At 44.6% G+C, this 20,997-nt stretch overlaps 1 protein-coding gene across 2 annotated transcripts in view; it reads right to left on the reverse strand.

Moving 5' to 3' along the window:
* PUS7 (pseudouridine synthase 7) overlaps positions 1-20,997 on the reverse strand; it is a 291,175-nt gene that overhangs the window by 72,962 nt on the left and 197,216 nt on the right. For both annotated transcript variants that reach the window (XM_085654146.1, XM_085654148.1), the window contains exons 12-14: positions 16,370-16,496; positions 13,875-13,976; positions 6,059-6,188 (exon numbers count right to left, since the gene is read on the reverse strand). In XM_085654146.1, the coding sequence (XP_085510272.1) occupies positions 6,059-6,188; positions 13,875-13,976; positions 16,370-16,496 (359 nt within the window). The remainder of the gene's footprint in view (positions 1-6,058; positions 6,189-13,874; positions 13,977-16,369; positions 16,497-20,997) is intronic.

A 20,997-nucleotide genomic window follows, 5' to 3' on the forward strand; every position in this document is an offset into this window, starting at 1 on the left:
AGTTAAAGAGATGTAAAAAGAAAAAAACAAGATGATGCAATCACAGGTAGGGAAAATAGTTGTAAAAATCTTTTATAGGAAAGAGACAGCACTAGTCTGCCTCCATACCACTTCCAGGACTCTGCTCACTGCAATCTGGGGCACAGGTAGGCTGCAACTCACAAGATGTAGGAGAATGATTTGGGGTGCACCCAGCAAAGCCTTGAGGGGACTGGGCAGGTGTGAGAGGAGGGCTCAGATTTGCTTGGAGCTGGGTATATACACACCCACACATATATATACACCCACACATATATATACACACACACACACACATATATATATATATATATATATACACACTCACACACACACATATATATATATATATATATATATACACACACACCCATCACACACTCGACGCTCGGATTCTCCTCCAAACCACATATATACACACACACACACACACACACAGATATATATATATATACACACACACATATATATATATACATACACAGACACAAATGCATATATATATATATATATATATATATATATATATTCACTGAAAAAACCATAGGTTTCACACATGTTATAGTTAGCGGAAATTTTACTGATAAAAAACCAATGAAATTCCCCCGTTATAGTTAGTGCAGGCAACTATAACTCACGCGACCGCAATCCTCTGCTGATGCTAATACTGTATTTAGACACTTATTTGCCCATGTCTTCTTCCATACATTTTTAGCTATACATATATTACAAATATTTTTTTTTCATAAAGACACATATGTCATCAGCAGAAGATTGCGGTCGCGTGAGTTATAGTTGCCTGCACTAACTATAACGGGGGAATTTCATTGGTTTTTTATCAGTAAAATTTCCGCTAACTATAACATGTGTGAAACCTATGGTTTTTTCAGTGAATTTGCAAGGTTTTTTAAATGCTAATTCCTAACTATAACGTGTGTGAAACCTATGGTTTTTTCAGTGAATTTGTACGGTTTTTTAAATGCTAAGTTACTTTACGCCATTCGTGGCGTGCGCGCCCACTTAACGCAGTTCGTTCCGTGCGCGCACGGTGCGCTTCGCGCACCGTGCGCGCACAGTGAGCACGCGGTGCGCTTCGCGCACCGCGCGCCCACTTTACACAGTTAGTGCCGTGCACGCACAGTGGGCACGCGGTGCGATGACAAAGCAAGAAAGCACGTCAACAAATCTGTTTCTGCTTTCCTCCGTGACTATGGTATGGGTGCCATTTACCACAACAACTTGCGTTATGACATGCAAGACATTTATAGAGGAGATGGTGTGCACTTCAATGATGAAGGGAACAGAGTCTTCCTCTTGAACCTTAGACTCTGCATCGGTACTTACTTGTAGGTACCACTAAAAAATCATTTCATAAACACAACGGCTCTTTTTAGAGCCCCCTAATATCTAAACACTTAAATCTGATTTTCATTTTTTTTTTTTTTTTTCTACCGTACGCTTACCGTAAGCTTACCGTACGCGTACCCCGTGATTTTTTTTAAAATCAATAAATGTTTTCTTTGTACTTTACAGTCCTTCTTTGACCCCCTCACAAATGTAAGGGGGTCTGTAACTCTCCTCATTGCCCCCTTTTCTTGTTTTCACTCTTTTTTTTCTGAGTGAAATACACAAAATGGCGGCCGCCGCTTCCTGGTTTCGGCCGATTCGAATGTTTACTAAGATCTAAGAGCCAATCAGAATCGCGCTCGCGCACGCCACCGTACGCTTACGGTAAGCGTACGGTAAGCGTACCGTAAGCGGGCTCAGATATATATATTGATTTAAAGGCTATTTTCTCAGAATCTACTGAACAGATTTACACCAAACCTACAAAAGGCACTTCCTTGACCTAGGGACTACCTCTCTGCCAAATTTCGAGTAATTCTGTTCAGCCGTTCGGGCTGTAGCTCGTTCTAAAGGTCCTATGGAAAAATGCATGGGGAAAACGCGTTTTGGGACCCCCCTTTTATCTCAGCCCCCGCTTGACGGATCCCCCCGAGACTTTCAGGGTAGGAGCGGAGCGTAGCGCCCCACCTATTTTGAGAAATTCGCGAGGATTCATCGACCGGCGCCAAAGTTATTCAAAATAGAATGTTGAGGTTTTCCTATGGAAAAGGGGTCCTAACTATAACTACCTACTGGCGACCGCCAGTAGGTAATATATACACACACATATATATATTTACACACAAAAACAAATACACACACACGTATACACACACATATATATACACACACACATTATTAATACACACACACCAGAGGCGCAACTAGAGCTAAATTTCGGGGGAGACTCAGAAAAAAATTCAGGGGGGGCTAATTCTTCCAGACATAAGCAGAGTGGAGATGAAAGGGCTCTAAGAAGGGATGAAAAAGAACAAAGCCTCATTAACAAGCAAATGGTCTTTTAAAGACCTGTGAAGTACTCCAGTGAGGCTGTGTATGTGCCCGGGAAGCTGTCTCAGCCTGGGCCGTCACACACAACAGGGGGGGGGGCTTAAGCCCTTTGAGCCCAATGGGCGTTGCGCGCCTGACACACACACACACACACACACACACACACATATATATATATATATATATACACACACACACACACACATGTATACACACACATATATATATGTCACCCTGTAACCATCAGTTTATATTGTGTAGTGCTGCGCACTCGCATGCTCTGCATACTCCTGCCATCATAGTGTTGAACCCAGACGTTTGCAACTTGTTTTTTTTCTAAGAAGTCTTGAATCACAAATCTTGGTATGGCTGTTCCCTACAGAGCGGGGAAGGTCGCCGAATTTTTACAGCGCAGGACGTCTCTCATTTTGCAGCTAGCGCTGTCCTCTGCCAACACATAAGGGGCAGATACCTTACTCCTAGAGGGTCGGATTGTATACATTTACCTTTACAAGGTATACCCTACGATGTGGGTGATTTTATGATTCGGTACTTTACTATCACTATACCCTCAATCTCAATCAGCTGTGGCTTAGGTTAATTTATGGACCTGATGAATTGCCCAGATCAATTGGGACTAATTAAAGGCAAGAAACAAGTTGAGCCCCATTTTCACCACAATTTGAGCTGTGAAGGATCGTTATCTCAAGTACAGCCACACATTGTTTTACTCATGACAAGAAAACCTGCTTAAAATGTTCCTCTTAGTCATTTTTAAATTACCAATCTACACACACTGCACCTTCACACACACTTCAACACAGCTTTTAAAATCTTTAAAAGATCTCTAGCGAAGAGCCCCCCTCTAGGGGCCGTTTGGGCACTGCAGCACCGGCCCAACGAGGAGCTACCCGATGCTGGTGTGTGAAGGCTCTTGCTCCTGAGCAATCAGATACCTCTGATCTGTTTGACCAGTCTCTTACGACCTGTTTTCCTGCTTGCTTTTCCCCCTCTATACCTTTTATAGGAACTACGTACCTTTTTGTGGACACATTGGAAAAAGTGTGGACAGATTCTGGGGGGGACACTGGTCACTGTGTGCATATGAGGGTGTGGAGCTGGCAGTGGAGGGGAATTGTGCCACGGAGTACAGGGATGTGAACTTGGGCACTGTCAGGATCCCGATGATGAATCCCGGACTGAGCTCCCATGTTTCCCCACCGAGACCTTTACCGGCGTCCTATCGTCTCATCTACAGGCTGGTCTGGAGCCCTTTCACAGAATCCTTCCCGACGGACCTCAAGGGGCGAGGCTGATGACGTATCCCGCTGCTGTCCTATTGGATAAGACGCACGCCGCCACAAGAGAAGGGAGAGACCTGACGAAAGCAGAAGCGAGTTCCCCAGCCGGAGAAGACCCAGAGAGGAGAAAGCCAAAAGAAGCAGACGAGTCGGAGAGGCTGCTGGCCGAAGCCGCTAACCTCGAGACAGACGTCATGCCAGGTGGCCAACGAGACTGCTCCTCGCCCCGCCACTCTCCCGGAGAAGGGTGGCTTCACAAGGTACGGGCAAACCTTCAGGGGTTGTCAGGCCTCAGGCAGGGGAGGGAATCCGTTTAGAGGAAGGACTCGCTAGGACTCACTTGGTGCAGGTTTTAGGTGCTTCTTCCCTCACTCCCTTTTCCTAATGCCAGGAGGCATCCCGCTTCTGTTGAACTGACCCGGTGTTGTTTTTTTTTTGGTTTGGCTCTCGACCCCCCCCCCCCCCCCCCCCCCCTTCCCTCACCCGTGCAAGCCTTGGGACAGCGGCAGAAGCAAATCCACAGCACCTTCACTCCCCTTTGGACGGTACCCTTGGTGAAGACGGGAGAAACCCAACCAGGAAAACCTGTGTTATTTTGGATCTTAGTTATTCTCCTGTATAAACAACAATAAAATAACCCAACTAGAACCTATCTTTACCTTATTGTGTGTATGGTAGCGGGGACCCGAAGCCTTCCTATGACAGACACCTATCGCCAACCTTTTTAGGGGAAGAAGGTATTTTTTGTTTCGAAGGCTAGCTCTTCCTCAAAAGTTAACATGTGCTTTTTTGGAATGAGCAAAGGTCTTTGGGGAGGCTCGGCTAGGGGTTGCTTCGCAAGGCTCTTCCCGGTGGGGAGGTGAATGAACAAAATCTGGAGTCAAGACCTCTGGTAACTACTGTACGATTGAGCTCTCAGCAGTGTCAGATGTTGGCGCTGAAGACTCTTTTGATGCCGGCCTGAAAAACAGCTTCAATGAAACTTCCAGCGTCAACTTTGGCTCCAACGGTCGATGGTTGGTGTCTTGGGGCCAAAGAGGCATCAATGGATACATGGCTTGACACTCTTTGTGGAGGCTTGCTGGGGGTTTGATGAAGGCTCTTGGGGGCAAGCAGTGGCCTCTGGCCGGGCAAAACCTGAATGTCATGCATTTCTAGGCAAGTCTCTGGACCCGATGATTATCTCCCCTGGAGGAGTGATATGCCTCAGCCTGGATGTGTTTGTGGGATAAAGGGGGGGGGGGTGCTTGGTCCTCACATGAGGGTGTTTGAACCATGCGCTATGTGAAAACTTGGTTTTTGGTCCCAACAGATTTATGGTCGGAGGCTCAACCTCTTCCTGTTCCCTCCTAGAGGGCCTGTGGGGCGATGTAGAGGACCCAAGGAGTTTGTCACTTCTCCCTCGACGTCAAGAAGATCTTCTTGCTGGGACTTTCAGTGACCTTCAATGCAGCCCCTTCGATATTTGAGAGTCTTTTTGTGGTGCAAGTATAAAAGGAGAGGCAAAATTCTCAGGAGGGCTCTTCTTGGTTGGTGGGATAGATTGAGGTTTCCCCCTCCCCCAAACAGTCATGCTCCAAAATATAACCTGAAGTTTGTTGAAACTGTGATGTTGTAGGTCTCTGGCTGCAGTGTGTCAAAGGGCCTTCTATATTAGTGCATCAATGAATGCTAGGGTAATGTTTGAAGATTTTCTGAGCAGGAGATGCAGAGAATTGGTTGTTTTACAAGTCGCTGGGTCCCAAATCAAAGAGCTGGTCCTGAAAAGTCAGCAAAGATTGCGTTGTCTCGGAGCCAGCACTCGAACATCCAAACAAGAGGGTTGAAGAAAACAATCGAGGGTGGAAGAAAACAATCTGAGGTGTCCTGGTTCATTCTGCATCAAGAGAGGAGTCAAAAGTCTTGTGACTCACAAATAAAAAGGTGCCATCGTTTAGGCCCTATACTAGATGGCAGAAAAATACAGAGCATGTGTATCTGTACCCACATGCTACAAACATATAATATATAGACTATAGATTATTGAGGTAAAGAGTGAGATAAATGCTATTTCCTCCCACTTCAAGCTACAAATCATGTGAAAATTATTCATTTTGACTGAACTAAAGCGCATTAGATGGACCAGCAGCTTTTCCACCCCTCCACCGCCAGCGCCTTGAGTCCCTTACGGGTGAGTAGTAGCGCTTTACAAGCCATTGATTGATTGATTAAAACAATCAGACATAAGTAAATAACTGTGCAGTAATTAGCTAGGAACAATCCCCCTTGTTATGTATGCTTAAATTACTCCCAAAACGATTGTCAAGTGCAGGTAATATTTGGCATATTAGTGGACAACTCACCATTTGACATTCTGAGGTAGAATGGTGATCTTCCTGTATGCCCCAGATAAAGAATAATCTCGAATTTTATGCCTCATATTGTTCAGATCAAGATCATCAGCTGCAAGCATTTCCTTGTAGGCATCTCCAACTAAAAAACATAACGAAAGACAAATTTGATTTGATATTGATCCACTCCAGCAAATAAATATACAGCAGAAAATGTATTCAGTTGACATTAACTGTGGTTCTAAATACATCAGCAGTTTCCACCATACTTCCTGACATTTGCAAAACATATAATGTAAATATATATAAATAGAAAATATTATTTTCCCTGTAAACATCTATTCATAGCTTGTAGTCTGTAGATTCACGTGCTCTGCATACCCATGCTATCTAGAGTTGGGCCCATATGTCTGCCACCTGTTTTTCTTTGAAGAAGTTAGAGTCAGAAGACCTGTTGTGACTCCTCCTTTGCCCGCAGTATACTTCAGCATAATGGCTTCACCTCAGATTGTTTTACTGCCAATGAACAAGTAGAGTAAGTGAAACGTGTTGCCTCAGAGAGTGAGTGCTGATGATGCAATATCAGTAATATGTGGAATGTATGTCAAACATATATGATCATCGCTAGCTTCCAGGGAGAAGGGAGGGCACATGCGAGTCCATGGCACGCTCGGGATAGATGGTTAAAGGGTATCATTTTCCGATTGTAGCATACACATGCGCTGAATAGATTTGAACACATTCTCTGCAAAAAGCAGTGGCTAGCTAGCAGATGATGCAAACGTTTGAAAAAGTATCCTTAAAACCACTTGGCCAACCAAACCTAACTGATGTCCAAGCACATTTATACAATGATGCTAGTAAGTGTGTGTGGTGTTGACCAGGTAGAGGTCTTGCACATATCAAGGTAGCTTGGCTCCTATTTTTCATTGAGAGCGTGCTTGAAGGGGCTCTGGTAGGGTGTTTAGCTTTAGCATAACATGTATGGATACATTTAACAATCTATCAGGCACTACCAGCTTTGAAAATGGAAGACCCCTTATGGGATTTGGCAAAGGCTACAAAACGTTGTCCAGACTTTCTGAATGTCTTAGTTTGGTCAATGTAACCCATAAGCGCTCTTCTAGCATCAAGAGTATCAAGTGCCCTTTCAGTTATGGTGTCTGGCTTAGGGGGAAAAAGACAGGTAGTTTGATAGTTTGGTTGATGTGGAAGGATGAGACAACCTTAGCTATGAATTTCATGCTACTGGGAAGAACTATCCTATCTCTGTGAGCTTGAATGTATGGGTCCTGTATTTTAAGAGCGTGTAGCCCACAAATACATCTAATCAAAGGGATTGCTATCATGAATGTCACCTTCCAAGCTAGATATCGTAATGCACACAATTGGAAAGCCCAAAAGGACCCATAAGTCTTGTGAGTACAACATTAAAGTTCTGTACCTGCACAGGAAATGTTTTTGGAAGGATTCGCCCTTTTAGCCCCTACATGAATGCTTATATAACAGGCACCTTAAAGATTGACATATGTTGCCTGTTCTGAAGGTACGCCTCAACTGCAGTGAGATGTAGTCATTTGAAAGTATTTCCTAACCCAGCGCTATAAAGGTGTAGAAGGGAAGAAACAATGTCCTGCAATGTGACGGCAAAAGGGTCTATCCATATGGAAAAACACAAGTGCATAAACGTTTTCCATTTGGCTGTGTCGCAAGCACAATTATTTGGTTTCCTTGCCTCCCACAGGGTTACCATGCATTTATGTGGGAGGTTAGAGTATTCAATCTCTTAAGTACTCAGGTGCCAAATTGCTACATGGAGTTGTTTGGGATCGGGATGTCTGAGACTACAGTGATGCGAGAGTTAAAACATCTGGCCATGCCGGGATCTTCTTGCGAGGGCTGACTGACATCTCTAGAAACATTGAGAATTATGGCTGTCATGCGCACGTTGACGCGACTCAGATTAGGGTCATAGACACCTGATGTATTTTCCTGACATATGGGATGAAGGGAAGAGGTGGAAAAGTGTATGCAGATATCCCTGAAAATTTGATCCATAGCGTATGACCATTGAAGTGGGGGTGTGGTGACCTGGCGTTAAAGTTTTGGTCTTTTGGGGTTTTTGTTGTGGCGAAAAAATCTATTGCTAGACTCCCCCCAACGATGCAAGTGCTTTTGAAGGACTTATGAGTGGAGTTCCCACACCTATGGATGTGTTCTGCTGAGCAGGTCTTTAAAGTTGTTGTCCACTCCCAGAAGATGCTCTGCCAAGAGAGGAGTATTGTGTCGGGCCGCCCAATGCCAAATCCCTTGAAGTAACTGTGAAAACAGGAGAGAGTGAGTCCTTCCCTGCTTCTGAACGTACAACATGGCAGCCTGTCTTTATGAGTACAGTTTTGCCCTGCTGAACTGGAAGAAATGCACCGAGGGCTAATTTCAGGACTAGCAGGTCCAAGTAGTTGATGTGGTGACCTTTTTTTAAAACCAATTTCTATTGAGTTTTACAATGTTTATTAATATTGATTCATTTGATTGTGGCAACTTTGGTCCTGAGGATGTCATATTTCTTGAATTGTCATGTGATGAAGGTGGGCACCCCACCCCATGAGAGAGGTGTTGTGTTACTGGTCACACGCGGAATTGGGTCTAGAGAAGGCCTCCTAATCAATAGATAGCTGATGCTCCACCAGCTGAGAGAATACTGGACGCTTATTGTTACCAACACTTGATCCTCCAGATACATTTCTACTTGTGGCCAATGCAAATGAGTCTTGTAGGGGTGTCATGTGCAACCTGACGTGTGGGAACCCAATTTTCCCAATAGTTTCACCATGGTTCATCGAATGATGTCTGTCTGAAAAAGAGGAAGCAGCTAGCACCTCTTTGGGTATGCCTTACCTGCCTCTGCATTCAAGATTGAATATGAGGAGTTTGGCGATGTGACTTTTTGGCAATGATAATGAAGCCCAATAACGAAGCCCAATTTGAGAAGTAAGGATATTGCTCTGCTCCTTCTTTTTATCGACCAGTCTAGGCATGGAAAAACATGAATGTCATGTCTGCGCAGAAATGCCATGACTGCCAAGCACTTGATATATGCCCTTTGGGCTGTAGTGACCCCAAAGGGGAGAACCGTGAATTAGTAGTGTTTTCCACTGTCCATGAAACGAAGATACCAATGGTGCCCTGCATGCACCAGAATGTGAAATTAGGCGTGTTTCAGATCTAACATAGCCAATAATTTGCCGCATCACAGCAGCGGTATGACATCTTGCAATGTGACCATGTGATAGTTCGTCAGAGATGAACCTGCTCAATGGTCGGAGGTCGAGTATCCACTGGAGGGTGCCATTCTTTTGGGAATTAGGAAGTAGAGGAAATAGACTCCTTCTCCTTGTTGGTTACGTGAACAGGTTCTATGGCGTCCTTTGCTAGGTTTGCCTGTACCTCTTCTTCCAGGAGATGGAGGTGGTCTGAACTCAGAGCATGACAACAGAGTGGGATATTGGGAAGGTGTGTGTGAAATTCAAGGCAGTTCCCTTCCCACACAATGGAGAGGACCCACTGGTGAGAGATGGCATTTTCCCATTGTGACAGGAGTTGCGATATCCCTCCCCCAATGTGTATTGTGTGATTAATTACATCAGAGGGTGTTTGGGGGGCACCTCTATCATTGCTACTGACATCGCCTCTGTAGGCACCCCGATAAAAGGCTTTTCCATGCTGGGGGTTCTGAAATGGTGTCTGGGACTGTTGAAAGGGAGTACCTTTAAATGGATCCTCCCTGCCAGTTGCCATCCCCTGATTTATTGTTTCCGAAATGCAGTTTTTGTTGTGAGGGATTGTAAGGCGCCCATCAACTTGCTGATGTTTGCTGATTTATTAATTTTTCAATCATCTGATCGACCAGTGGGTCGAAAAGATGCTCCCAATCGAAAGGCACATTGAGAAGGTGCTGCTGTACCTCTGGGTTAGATCCTGACACTCTGTCTCCTCCTGTGCATCTAAGGTGCACCTGATGTTGGTGTTACTATCTAACCGTCAGCACCCAGCTCCTTTCTCCTTTTACCATGAGCCTCAGGGAGGTGCTTAAGACGTTGCTCTATCGCCTTCCAATAATACTAATCGTATCTAGTAGGCCCACTGAATTGCCAATCTTCCAAGGAACTGCCTCCCTGAAAACCACTCTCTTCCCTGCTGCATCAATCTTTTTCGACTACTTATCTGGGGGACGAATATCTCCTATATCTTAGGTCGAGACCCTCTTACAAGCAGTATGCACCATCTATGAATCGGGGATAATTGCCCCTCTAATGTAAGGTGGATCCTTTGGGACAGGTCTGTATTTCTTTTCGATGCGGGAGGTTACCACCTACCTTTGACTATATCTTTTTATCTTAGCAAAGGCGACACCGCAAGGTGGCCGTCTGGTGACAGTGCGCTCTATAAGTACCTTGACATTTACATTTACATTTAAAGACAGTTTCCAGGAGAAAGTCATCCTCATCCTTTGTGGTATGCATCTGGATCTGATGATGTTGGGCTGCCATGATATTATCTGGTGGGGACAGCTAGAAAGGTTATGGCTCAAGATCAGAGTCATCCTGTGGGTCGACTATATAGACTTTCCATGGACCCTCTCCCCATCGTCTAAATGGCTGTTTCCATGGGTCATGAGAGTAGTAAGGGGTCTGTATCCTGTGTGTCAGGTGGCAGCGTGTGGAGGTAGTGCAGGAGGTATGGTAGATAGCGGTGGAAATCAAGAAGATCTGGCAGCCATGTGCCTAACTCTTTCAGGGCGAGGCTTGGTGATGGGAGAGGAGGACGTGAATGTGGCTCTTCCTCAAAGGCTAGGACTAGTTTCTCTGGAATGGCAACGAGGCCTGGAGCTGGAGGCCTAGTGACAATCCTCCCAGTATCTGGATTAATAAATAGTTTTTGATTTGTCTAGGACGTCTGCAAGCCTCTCCTGTATCGGCCCGTATAAGGACTCCGATCTTGAACAAGGAGGGGGCTTCAAAGTGTGCTGGCTCTTCAGCTTCTACTTCAGCTTCTACTTGGCTTGTCAACAACAGGTGGTCGAGGTGTTGAGGATTTCAACACTGTGTGGCAGAGCGTTCTGTGCCAACGGGACCTGCAGCTTTGGCACAGAGTTTGGCCTCTCTGTGTCTGGGTAACTTGCTGACATTTTGAGCATGATGTGGGTGATACCCTTTGTCTTGCTCGATGTTCAGCAGGCCACTAGAGGAATATGCCACAAGGACTTAGGCTTCATGTGCTTTAGCTCTGGTTTGATACCGGACCACCATGGGGGCGGCACTCTGCCTTTACCGCTGTGTGCTTGGGGCTTAAAGACTGACGCAACTGGGGGAAACGCGGTGTCAACTTCAACTTCATCTTCAGCCCTGAAACTAGCGGTGGTCTTTCGAGGTACTCAGCCTTTATCTCGACAGGAATATCCAAGAAGCAGGTCTAGACCTCTTTTTGTTCGTGTTCATGTTCGGCCCAATGGATATCCTCGCCCTCTTGGATGTGTTGAACTCTGAAGTTGTCAGACGTGCCTGATAGGCTCACGTTGCATGCTCTAATGCCCTTACCATTTCCCCCTCCAATGCTTGATGTTTTTTTGCAATGAACGCAAGGCAGGCCTCGCAGGTTAAGGCTTCATTCTCCTAGGAGAGGCACAGATTACATAATTTGAGGCAGTCAGATCCAATGTATTTAATATTGGACTGTGGACAAAAGTGGAAAGGAGTTCGCTCTGTGGCTAAATCCTTGGTGCATTCTCAAGATTCACCCCAATGGCTTCTAGAAGGAAACATTGAGTTAATGGTGCACGACGGTCAAAACAGTAATAAGTTCTTAAATTTAAGCAACTGTTTTATTGTCTGAAGCTGCAGAATCTGAAACCAACATCTCTGGCTGTGATTTAACACTTTGGCTTCGAAGCTGCATCCCGAGCTTCAAGCATTATGGCAGAAGAAAACAATTTGAGATGGAGCTGTTGTGCGGATGCATTCTCCGACAAGGGTGGAGTCACGACAAGTCTTGTGACTTGAAAGTTTTTGAAGAAAAACAACTTGCAAACATCCAGGCCCCATCCTAGATGGTAGGAGAACATAGAACAGGTGTATCTAGCAATTGTCAATACCCAACCAGTACTACACAGTACATTAGTATACCGGAGAAAGTGGAAGACGGGTAAGCTGTGCAGACCACCTCATAAGTTCTTGGCCAAAGATCTTATAGCACCAGTAAATGAGCCATTAGTGAACAATGGTTTTGATTGCTTAGTAGATTTTTTGGCTCTAAAGAACAAACCTCCAGCAGAATAGAACCACGGGTCAACCAAGAGATGAAAAGTGTATTCTAGTCGCTAGAGCTCCTCTATTGTCACACACAGACAGTGCTTAATTTGAGTGAGTGGTTGCCGGTGGGGGTCCAATGCCAATTATTTTTCCTGATCAGCGTTTCCCAAGTGCAAGAGAGAAAAAGAGAGAGAGAAAAACACACAAAGTGAAATGACAGAGGAAGAGCAAGGCGGAAAACCATCACTAGAGGAGAAAGCAGGAACCTGCAAGAATGAGACAAAGGGGGCAGGAGTGTCTGGTAGTGGATTAAAGTGGCATGCAGTGGATTTCCGACCATGCACACATTTAATAGCACTGCTGCAGGCTTTTGACCAAAGCTTTGGGAACTGGCACTCATTCTTGTACACATTATGCACTGGACAAAATTTATACCAAAGGGCTTTGCTTTGGACTCTTGAGATGCCTAATCAATAAACTACAACTGATCCAGAAAGACGGAGCGAGGGAAGTGCTAATTCTGTAGAGATATGACCACACCACCACTGCCCTCAAGGCACTGGCTCTGAGTGGCTAGAATAGTTTCATTCAAAGATCTCTGTCACCAGGTGATCCACCGACAATGGTCCATCTTTCTATAAGCAAAACTCAGGCTGTACTGCCAAAAAAGGTCCCTCAGATCTAACACCACCACTAGTGATCATAATGCTTTAAAAACACACACACACACACACACAATTAGGTGGATGATCCTTGGACATGACTGTATCAAGAAACTGAATGCAAACACTACTAATGTTAGAATATCCACTGGTCAGTATAGGAAGGATGTGATCTAATCCCTCACACTCTTTCCATTACACTTTCTGTCACTAAGATGCTGCAACATGACTCTTCTACACATACATATGCACATTGGTCTCACTGGCTCAGTCAGTAAGTGCCAGTGGCTTAACACTCACAGACAGACTACGGAAGAAGGTGAGGCAAAGTTTCACCAACATAATTGAGGCCTGGCTTGCACTGAAGATATCACTGATTGAGTAGGCAAAATTCCAGTTTGCCTTATGGTGTCCTGCTGGGCGTTGGTGATCCCTACACCTCTGTAGTTTAGAGAACAAATTCAATTTAAAATGTAAAAAGCTTTCAAGGTACCCAAAGATTTAGCACCTTTTCACAGGTGTAGCTGGCTGGAGACTACCAGACAACCAAACTCAGAAATCTGTGGGTCTGTGGTTCATTACTTCCTCCTAAAAGTCCTCTGGCACACGTTCGTAATAATGTCCTAATTTTAACAGAAGATCCTCATAGAAGATCCAGAGCCTCGTTTCAGAGTGAAATCTCAGTACCAGGGACCCTGGCCAGCCATAGGATGTGTCTGAAGACCATTACAGTAAGTCTGACAATGCTGGTCTTTTGAATTTAGACAAGGATAAACCAAGAACTAATTTCTGGTATACACTAGCACACTACAAAAGACTGGCGTCTTCATAACACAAGGTAAAATGTCTGAAACTTACTTTTATGCTTTGGATAGATAACATCGAATCCAGGCAAAGGCATCACCACATCATGGATAGTATAGTTGTCAACATCAGCCTCTTCGATTGGAACTGCAGTAGCTGCAATGAAAGTCATACACAGATTACTTCCTATAGCATGTTGTTTGTGTTTTTATAAGGATATATTATTAAAAACTCATTATGGCAGAAGAGATGAAGTGCATATAGTAAAAGAATATATATATATATCCATCTAGCAGTTGTGGCTTTTGCAGATGCTCAAGTGTCATCAGTACCCCAAAGTCACAAGAGGTTGGTCTGATAAATGCAGGTATCTGGTTCATTCAAGATAAAAGCGCAAAGTGTGTTTCACATCCAAGTTGTGCACAATGGGAAATAAGGACGTGGAAAGAAGGTTGGAAGAACAAGCTCCTCTTTCAAAATGAACTCCAACAGGACTTTCAGGAGGGATGAAGGATGAATCCAAACAAGCATCTTTTTCCTAGAAGACACTGCGAAGGGCTTCGAGACACGAAAGGGTCTGGAGTTCGCAGAAGAGTGAGGCTGATGTTGTAGCTAGAAAGAATGCCATTTTCCATTAAAATATTTTAGGTATCAGGATGCCTTTGGCAAGAAATGGTTCTGCATCACCCTGGCTAGAACCAAATTAATATTAAGGGGTGGCGGACCAACAACCAGATGGAACAAATTGCACCATGAATGTCAGATGACACATAATGGCTTAATTGGCCTCAGAGAAGGACTCTAAAAGCCTTTTTCTCTATAAGCCCCTATGGGCATGAGAGTAGGAAACTAGAATTTATTTGCAGTTGTCCCCCCACTTTTTGCCCAAGTTTTGACTACTAGATGCCGCTTTTCAACTCTGACAGTGCACTGAGGCCTACTAACAAGACCTCAGTGCCAGTGCTCTTTCCACTAAAACAAGTTAAAGTCTAATTGTAACTCAATTGGCAAGGACTTTAGTCCCCTATAAGTTGCTCATAAATGGTACCCCTGGTACCTACTCGATGTGCACTAAAGAAAGTCCCTAAGGGCTGCAGCATGTCTTATGCCACCCTAAGGAACCCGCACACAAATAACATGAATGATGCCATTGCAGATTGCGTGTCATGGTGCATACCATGAGTGAAAACACGACATTCCACACGGATTGTGTGCAATGCCAAAGTCACTGCATGTAATATATATGTAAGTCATCCCTACAGCAGACCTTGTAGCCCTAAGGCAGGGTGCATTGTATTACATGTGAGGGCCTATCTGCAGGGGCAGATATGCCCCTGTGCTGTCTAGTTCAATTACTAGATGGTACACGTGAACAGGGAAGCCCTCTTAAGTATATGTACTGGGCACTGGTCATTATAAGTTCCCCAGCTATATGATGCCTTTACTGAAACCTATGGTATTTGGTATCAAACACCTTGTCTTAATAAATCTGTACTGTTGCCAGTACTAGATTTATTATGACATTCACCCAGGGGGCACCTTAGAACCTTACTAGTCTTCAAGTGTGCTGGCTGACTGGCTCCTAGCGACCCCCAAGGATAAGTAGTCCATCGGATACTACCCTTCACTCCCCTTAACTGCCCTACATTTAGAATATAGGTGGCACCCTGACACCAGGAAAGCAGATCAAGTCAAGAATTTGATTACTGGGAACCGAGGAAGATGAGGAAGGACCTACAGAGCGAGAACAGAGGACCTGCACCAAAGATTGCCGCCAAACCCTACCGGGCTGCTTGTACTTTGCCAATCGTCTAGGCTGACTTCACAAAGAGCTGGACAACCTTCCTAAGTCCTTGGAGGACCGCCCGGCACCTCAACAAGCACAAAAGCTCTCCCTTGGAGTGGAGGAGCCACTTCCCTACACTAGTAGACACTGACTGCAGCTGCCCGGTCGAGTGTTCTGTCGACCCCAGGCCCACCGAGGGAGCATCACCCCAGAAAAAAGTCTTCGTGCTCCAGGAGGTCAGGTCCGTTTCCCCACTACGGATGGAGATGCCAGGACCCCCAGGAGCCGTCCTACACCAATACTTTGGGCACTGGATCAGTGCCGCAACCAAGGCTTGTTGCATGTCCAGGCCAGATACCACCAACGCCAACACTGACCTATTGACAAGGGACATCAGAATCCACAAGGCCCTGCTGTCCTGCTTGCTTCCTCTTTACCAAGTCTCTGATGCACACTAAGAGTCTCTGACAAAGAGAACCCGCCGGACAAAACACCTATGCACATGAGCCCCACAGCCCGAGTCCACGGAAACCAACGGTGTGACAGTGGTATTCTATTTCCGAGCACTGAAAGTAGAGCTTACAGTTGTTCAGCTTCACTAACGTGGCCAGACTTTGGTTGGCTGCACGCTGAATCTGTCTCCTATCCGTTGGTTTCAAGGTGGCAATGCCTCTGCTACGTCTTTTGTATCATTTTGAAGCTAAGATCACAAACTCACAAGTTCAATGCAAGTCATGCATTTACTAATATTCTACTTGCTTACCTCCTTTAAGTGTGAGGTCCCCTGGAACGGCTTTGAGTCCATACGCCTCTATTCTCTTGCTCACCATATTATTCCAAACATAACTCTGATAGCTATGAATGTACATCAAACGATTGTTCCTTGGAATCTAATGAATTAAGATAACAAACAAACATCTCATAAATGTGTTAAAGGCAACACCAACCTTAATTAACCATCATAAACTAATATTTTTCACAAAAATTATAGCTTTACAAGGGTTTTGATGTTTGTCACTGTCCACATGAGGAAAATGTTATTGCTGAGACTATTCTGGATTAGTAACTCCAAGACTCTGGCCATGAAACTCTGATTTGTCTGGAGAGTTTGACACCGTCTCTGAAGGGAGTGCTTTTTTTGTCTGAAAACTAACAGGGTGGTGGCACTCTTAAGAGGTCCTTTGCCCATGGATGTTGATTTACTAAAATGCAGTTGCGGAAGTGACATCACAAATCCTTTAACCTCAAAGATGTCACATGAAAAGAAATCATATGACCTTTGAGCCTGAGTTGTCTCAGGAAGTGATATCACTTCACCACATTAGTGTAATAAAACAAACGCAGAAAACAGGGTGGAGCTCTGATGCCCATAAGGGCAAGCCATCCATCTGTTATTGGCACTCTATTTTGTCACTTCTGAGGCCAGGCCTTGCAAAGGCAGGGCGAGGGTCACAAGAGGGAAAGCCAGTGGTCACAGGTGCAACCCCTGGTGACCACTAAATGATCTCCATGCTTCTGCCACAACTCAGTGGTGAAGGCACTTAGCAACTGTAGTGGCGGAGGGTGGAACTGTAACCAGGGTGATAACTAAACAGAAGACAACACACCATTGTTGCAATTTTTTCACCTGGTGCACAAATGACAGCCTGGTCCCACCAACTGGACTTCATTCAGGGATGAGCCATCTTTTGTCCATAAGAGAATACCGTAATTCACGAGATGGTTCACCTATCTCTAGGGGTGCTTCGTGAAGTTGGTGGCAGCCCTTTTTTCAAAAACAATTTCACCTTGATGGCAAAATTTAGAAAGACAATAAGTTGGCGAGAGGGAGTGCAAGGCGTTTAATAGATATGGCTCTTATATAGATTGATTTCCCATTTGTTACCCTCAGATGAAAAGCTATTCTAATATTATAGGTTTCAGGGCATTCTGAGCATAGATATGACAAAAGGAAACCCAACACAGACACCACAGCACATTGAAATGCTGAGTCTAGAGGGCCTGGGGCATTATGGCAGCCAAGAAATCATTTGAGAATTGGAACTGCGTATAAGCACTGTGGGAACCAACGTTTGTTCGTTCTCTGGTCTGCTGCAAAGCCAAATGCAGGCTCGCTAATTTACTAACTAGTCTCCTGTAACTTATGTCTGAAGGACAGCACTTTGCCCTAACTCTGCACAGGGAGTACGCAATGGATCACTGGTGGACTGCTGGGCTGCTGCACAGCTGAGTGGGCCTTGCAGCAAAGGTGGCCATCTTCAGACCAAGAATCAAATGTGAATGCTGTTGAAAACAGCACACAAATATGCACATATCTGCTTGCTTGCTCAAGAGGAGCTCAACATGCTAGGTCAAACTAGCCAACACATTCTCTCTGAGCCAGAATCTACGAATCTCTGAGACAGAGAGAATGCCGAGGTGCAGGACCTGGTTGGCAAAAAAATAATAATTCATAAAGCAGCGATCTCACTTACACTGTGGAACGACTGCTCTTTCAGGTTCCTCAGATTCTATCAAGTGAAGAGACAACACACCAGAATTGGCATGCTGGTGCTCCAAACGTGGCAGCTCTCTGTTGCTTAGATAACCAGAGATCCCACAGGTAAAGCTTTCTTTACCTCCTTTCTTTGAGATTGGGGTTGGTAGCTTGCCTCTTCTCTAATTTTCAGCAGGAGTCATATTTCACCCTGGTGGAATGCGACACCAATATGTGCATTCACAAATTCTTTGCAATTTATTAGTGCAACATTTAAAACATAATTACTTTCGCCTAAACAATGTTTTTACAATGCTGGCTAAGGGGAGACACAATACAATTAATAGTAAGGTTGCAAAGCTTAATAAACTAACTCTTGATCTTAAGAAGCTAGGACCTGGCAAAGGAAGGGTGTGTCATAAAACTGGCTCTCTAACCTGGTGGCCTTGTTAACTTCTTGGGGAGAAATTAAGGATCACAAACTAAACATATCTGTATCTGACAAAAGCTGAGCACCTCTCCCATTATATCTAGCCTGCTTGGCACTCCCAGCCATGAGATTGTTAGCCTGGATATTTTATAATTTGGGCTCAAAATTGCAGAAGTACAGCTGCAGGAAAATACTATTACTACTGTTAAAATAACTGATCAACCAGCTGTCCTTGTCTTGCAATCTTTCAGCAACATATACAAACACAAAGAAGCTAGATCCACTTATAGAACAAGAGCAACAAAAACAAGATCCTTCCGCTTAAATTTAGATCTGTTGCAACTTACCACAGAATCATGCCCTGTAACATCAGGTGTCCGCACGCAGACAAACTGGGAGTTTTAATGCAATCAAAAGAAGCTACTTTACTGATCATTTCAACTATGAGGGCAATAACTGAAGTGTCAACAACATCACCTGTACACTAGCTTGGCTCCTGAGCAGAGACCAATATCATGGTCATATTCTGCGGACTGTGGAAGCTGATGGTGCAGAGCGCACAACTAGCGAGGATATTCTGGGAACCTCCGTGGAATATAGTTAGAGACTTTTTATACGGCACGAGCAGAACCAACACGGATCACATGGAAAACTGTCTAGATGAGGTGGCCTTGGTATGCCACAAAAGCAGCCATATACTCTTTCTAAATGACCAGGCTCAGATGGATTCACATCAGAGTTTTGAAAATCCTTTAAACACATATAAGCTGTGCAGGTTTGTGATAAGGTGCTGGAAGGGAGAGGCTGCCACAAACTAGGCAAGAGGCACTTATTACTGTACTCCCCAAGGCGAGCAGAGATCTGAATAGATGTGTCATACCATCCTCTGTCACTCTTCAACCTTGATAACAATATCTTAGCTAAGGTTATGATTTACAGACAGGTTCTGTTGATAGAGAACATAGTATCACCAGTACAATTCACAGCAATAATCCTAACTCCAAAACTTAACACGGATTTGAAGGCTGCAGTATTTTTTTAGATGCTGAAAAACATTTTGACACCTTGGAGTGGACATTTTATATGGCAACACTGCAGATATTGGGGGTTCCAAAGCAGTTCCTCACCCGCATGCAGTTACTTTATTCACAAACAGTGACCAAAGGGCACACCAATGGCTTAACCTCGGATCAGTTTCCTGTGTCTGGGCACTCAGCCGGGTTGCACATTGTCTACTTTATTATTCATATTAGCTATGGACTCCCTGGCCAGAAAACAACATGAGTGTCACCTGCACAGAGGTCTAAGTTTCCACTCGAGTTGTATCCTTACTTCCATGTCTGCTGAAGACAACTTATGTTTGTGAGACACTTGGCTGAAAATATGTTACCCTTGATCCGAGAGATGATCAGATACAGGAAGCACTCTGGTAAACTGATTACTCCTCTGGCATAGTGATTACCTGGGACAGGACAGAGCTGTTTTAGCTTTTCGAACAACTTAGATGCACCAGAATTGGATTCCCTAATTCCATGGATGGAAGAATCTATTAAATATCTAGGAATAGCCCTGCATCAAGATAAAGATGAAAAAATGTGATTAAATAATGGCCCAGAAATAGATAAATTAGCCCAACAAGTGAATGGGTGGATTAAACTACCATTATTGTTGGCAGACCAGGTTGCATTAAAGAACAAGTTACTTACCTTCGGTAACGATGTATCTGTAAGAAACATACATTAGTTATAGATTTCTTACCTCAGAATTACCCCTAAGCGTGAGACTGGATCTGAAGTATTTTTTCTGTAGCATTACCCCTGCGCATCGGTAGGTGGCGTTGGTGGATTCCACATCCGCTGTCAGCGTCGTGGTCGACGGGATGACGTTGCGGTGTCTACCTAGACGCCGCCCCTGCGCGCAGACGTTAGTTCTGACATGACTTTCCACGCCAGAAGCGCAGAGCCATACAAGACACTAACCACTGGTGCACAAAACTAGGGCCCTGGAAGGGAGTCCATATCCCTAGAAGTCAGTTTGCAGAACGGGGAGAATGGGTGGGGCAGTAAGGAATCTATAATTAATGTATGTCTCTTACAGATACATTGTTACCGAAGGTAAGTAACTTGTTCATCTGAAAGAGACCATTAGTTATAATTCCCTACCTTAGAATAGATATCCCAGCAATGCCAACCCCGGAGGAGGGCTGCGAACTGAGTTCACACCAGAAAGTCCTAGAGAAGAGAACGGCCAAAAAAGTGGTCTCTCCAAACTTGGCTATCCAGGCAGTAATGTATTGTGAACGTATGCAGAGATGCTCACGTGGCTGCCTGGCAGATGTCAATCAACGGAACTCCACGTCCCAAAGCAGTAGAAGCTGCCGTCGCCCTGGTAGAGTGGGCAGTCCTACTGGAGATTCCTTTTTCGACAAAGAATAGCAGATTTTGATGCATAGGACAACCCACCGAGAAATGGTACTTTTGTGCAC

Source organism: Triturus cristatus, chromosome 4_1 (genome assembly GCF_964204655.1).
Source record: "Triturus cristatus chromosome 4_1, aTriCri1.1, whole genome shotgun sequence".
NCBI classification, from domain to species: Eukaryota; Metazoa; Chordata; class Amphibia; order Caudata; family Salamandridae; genus Triturus; species Triturus cristatus.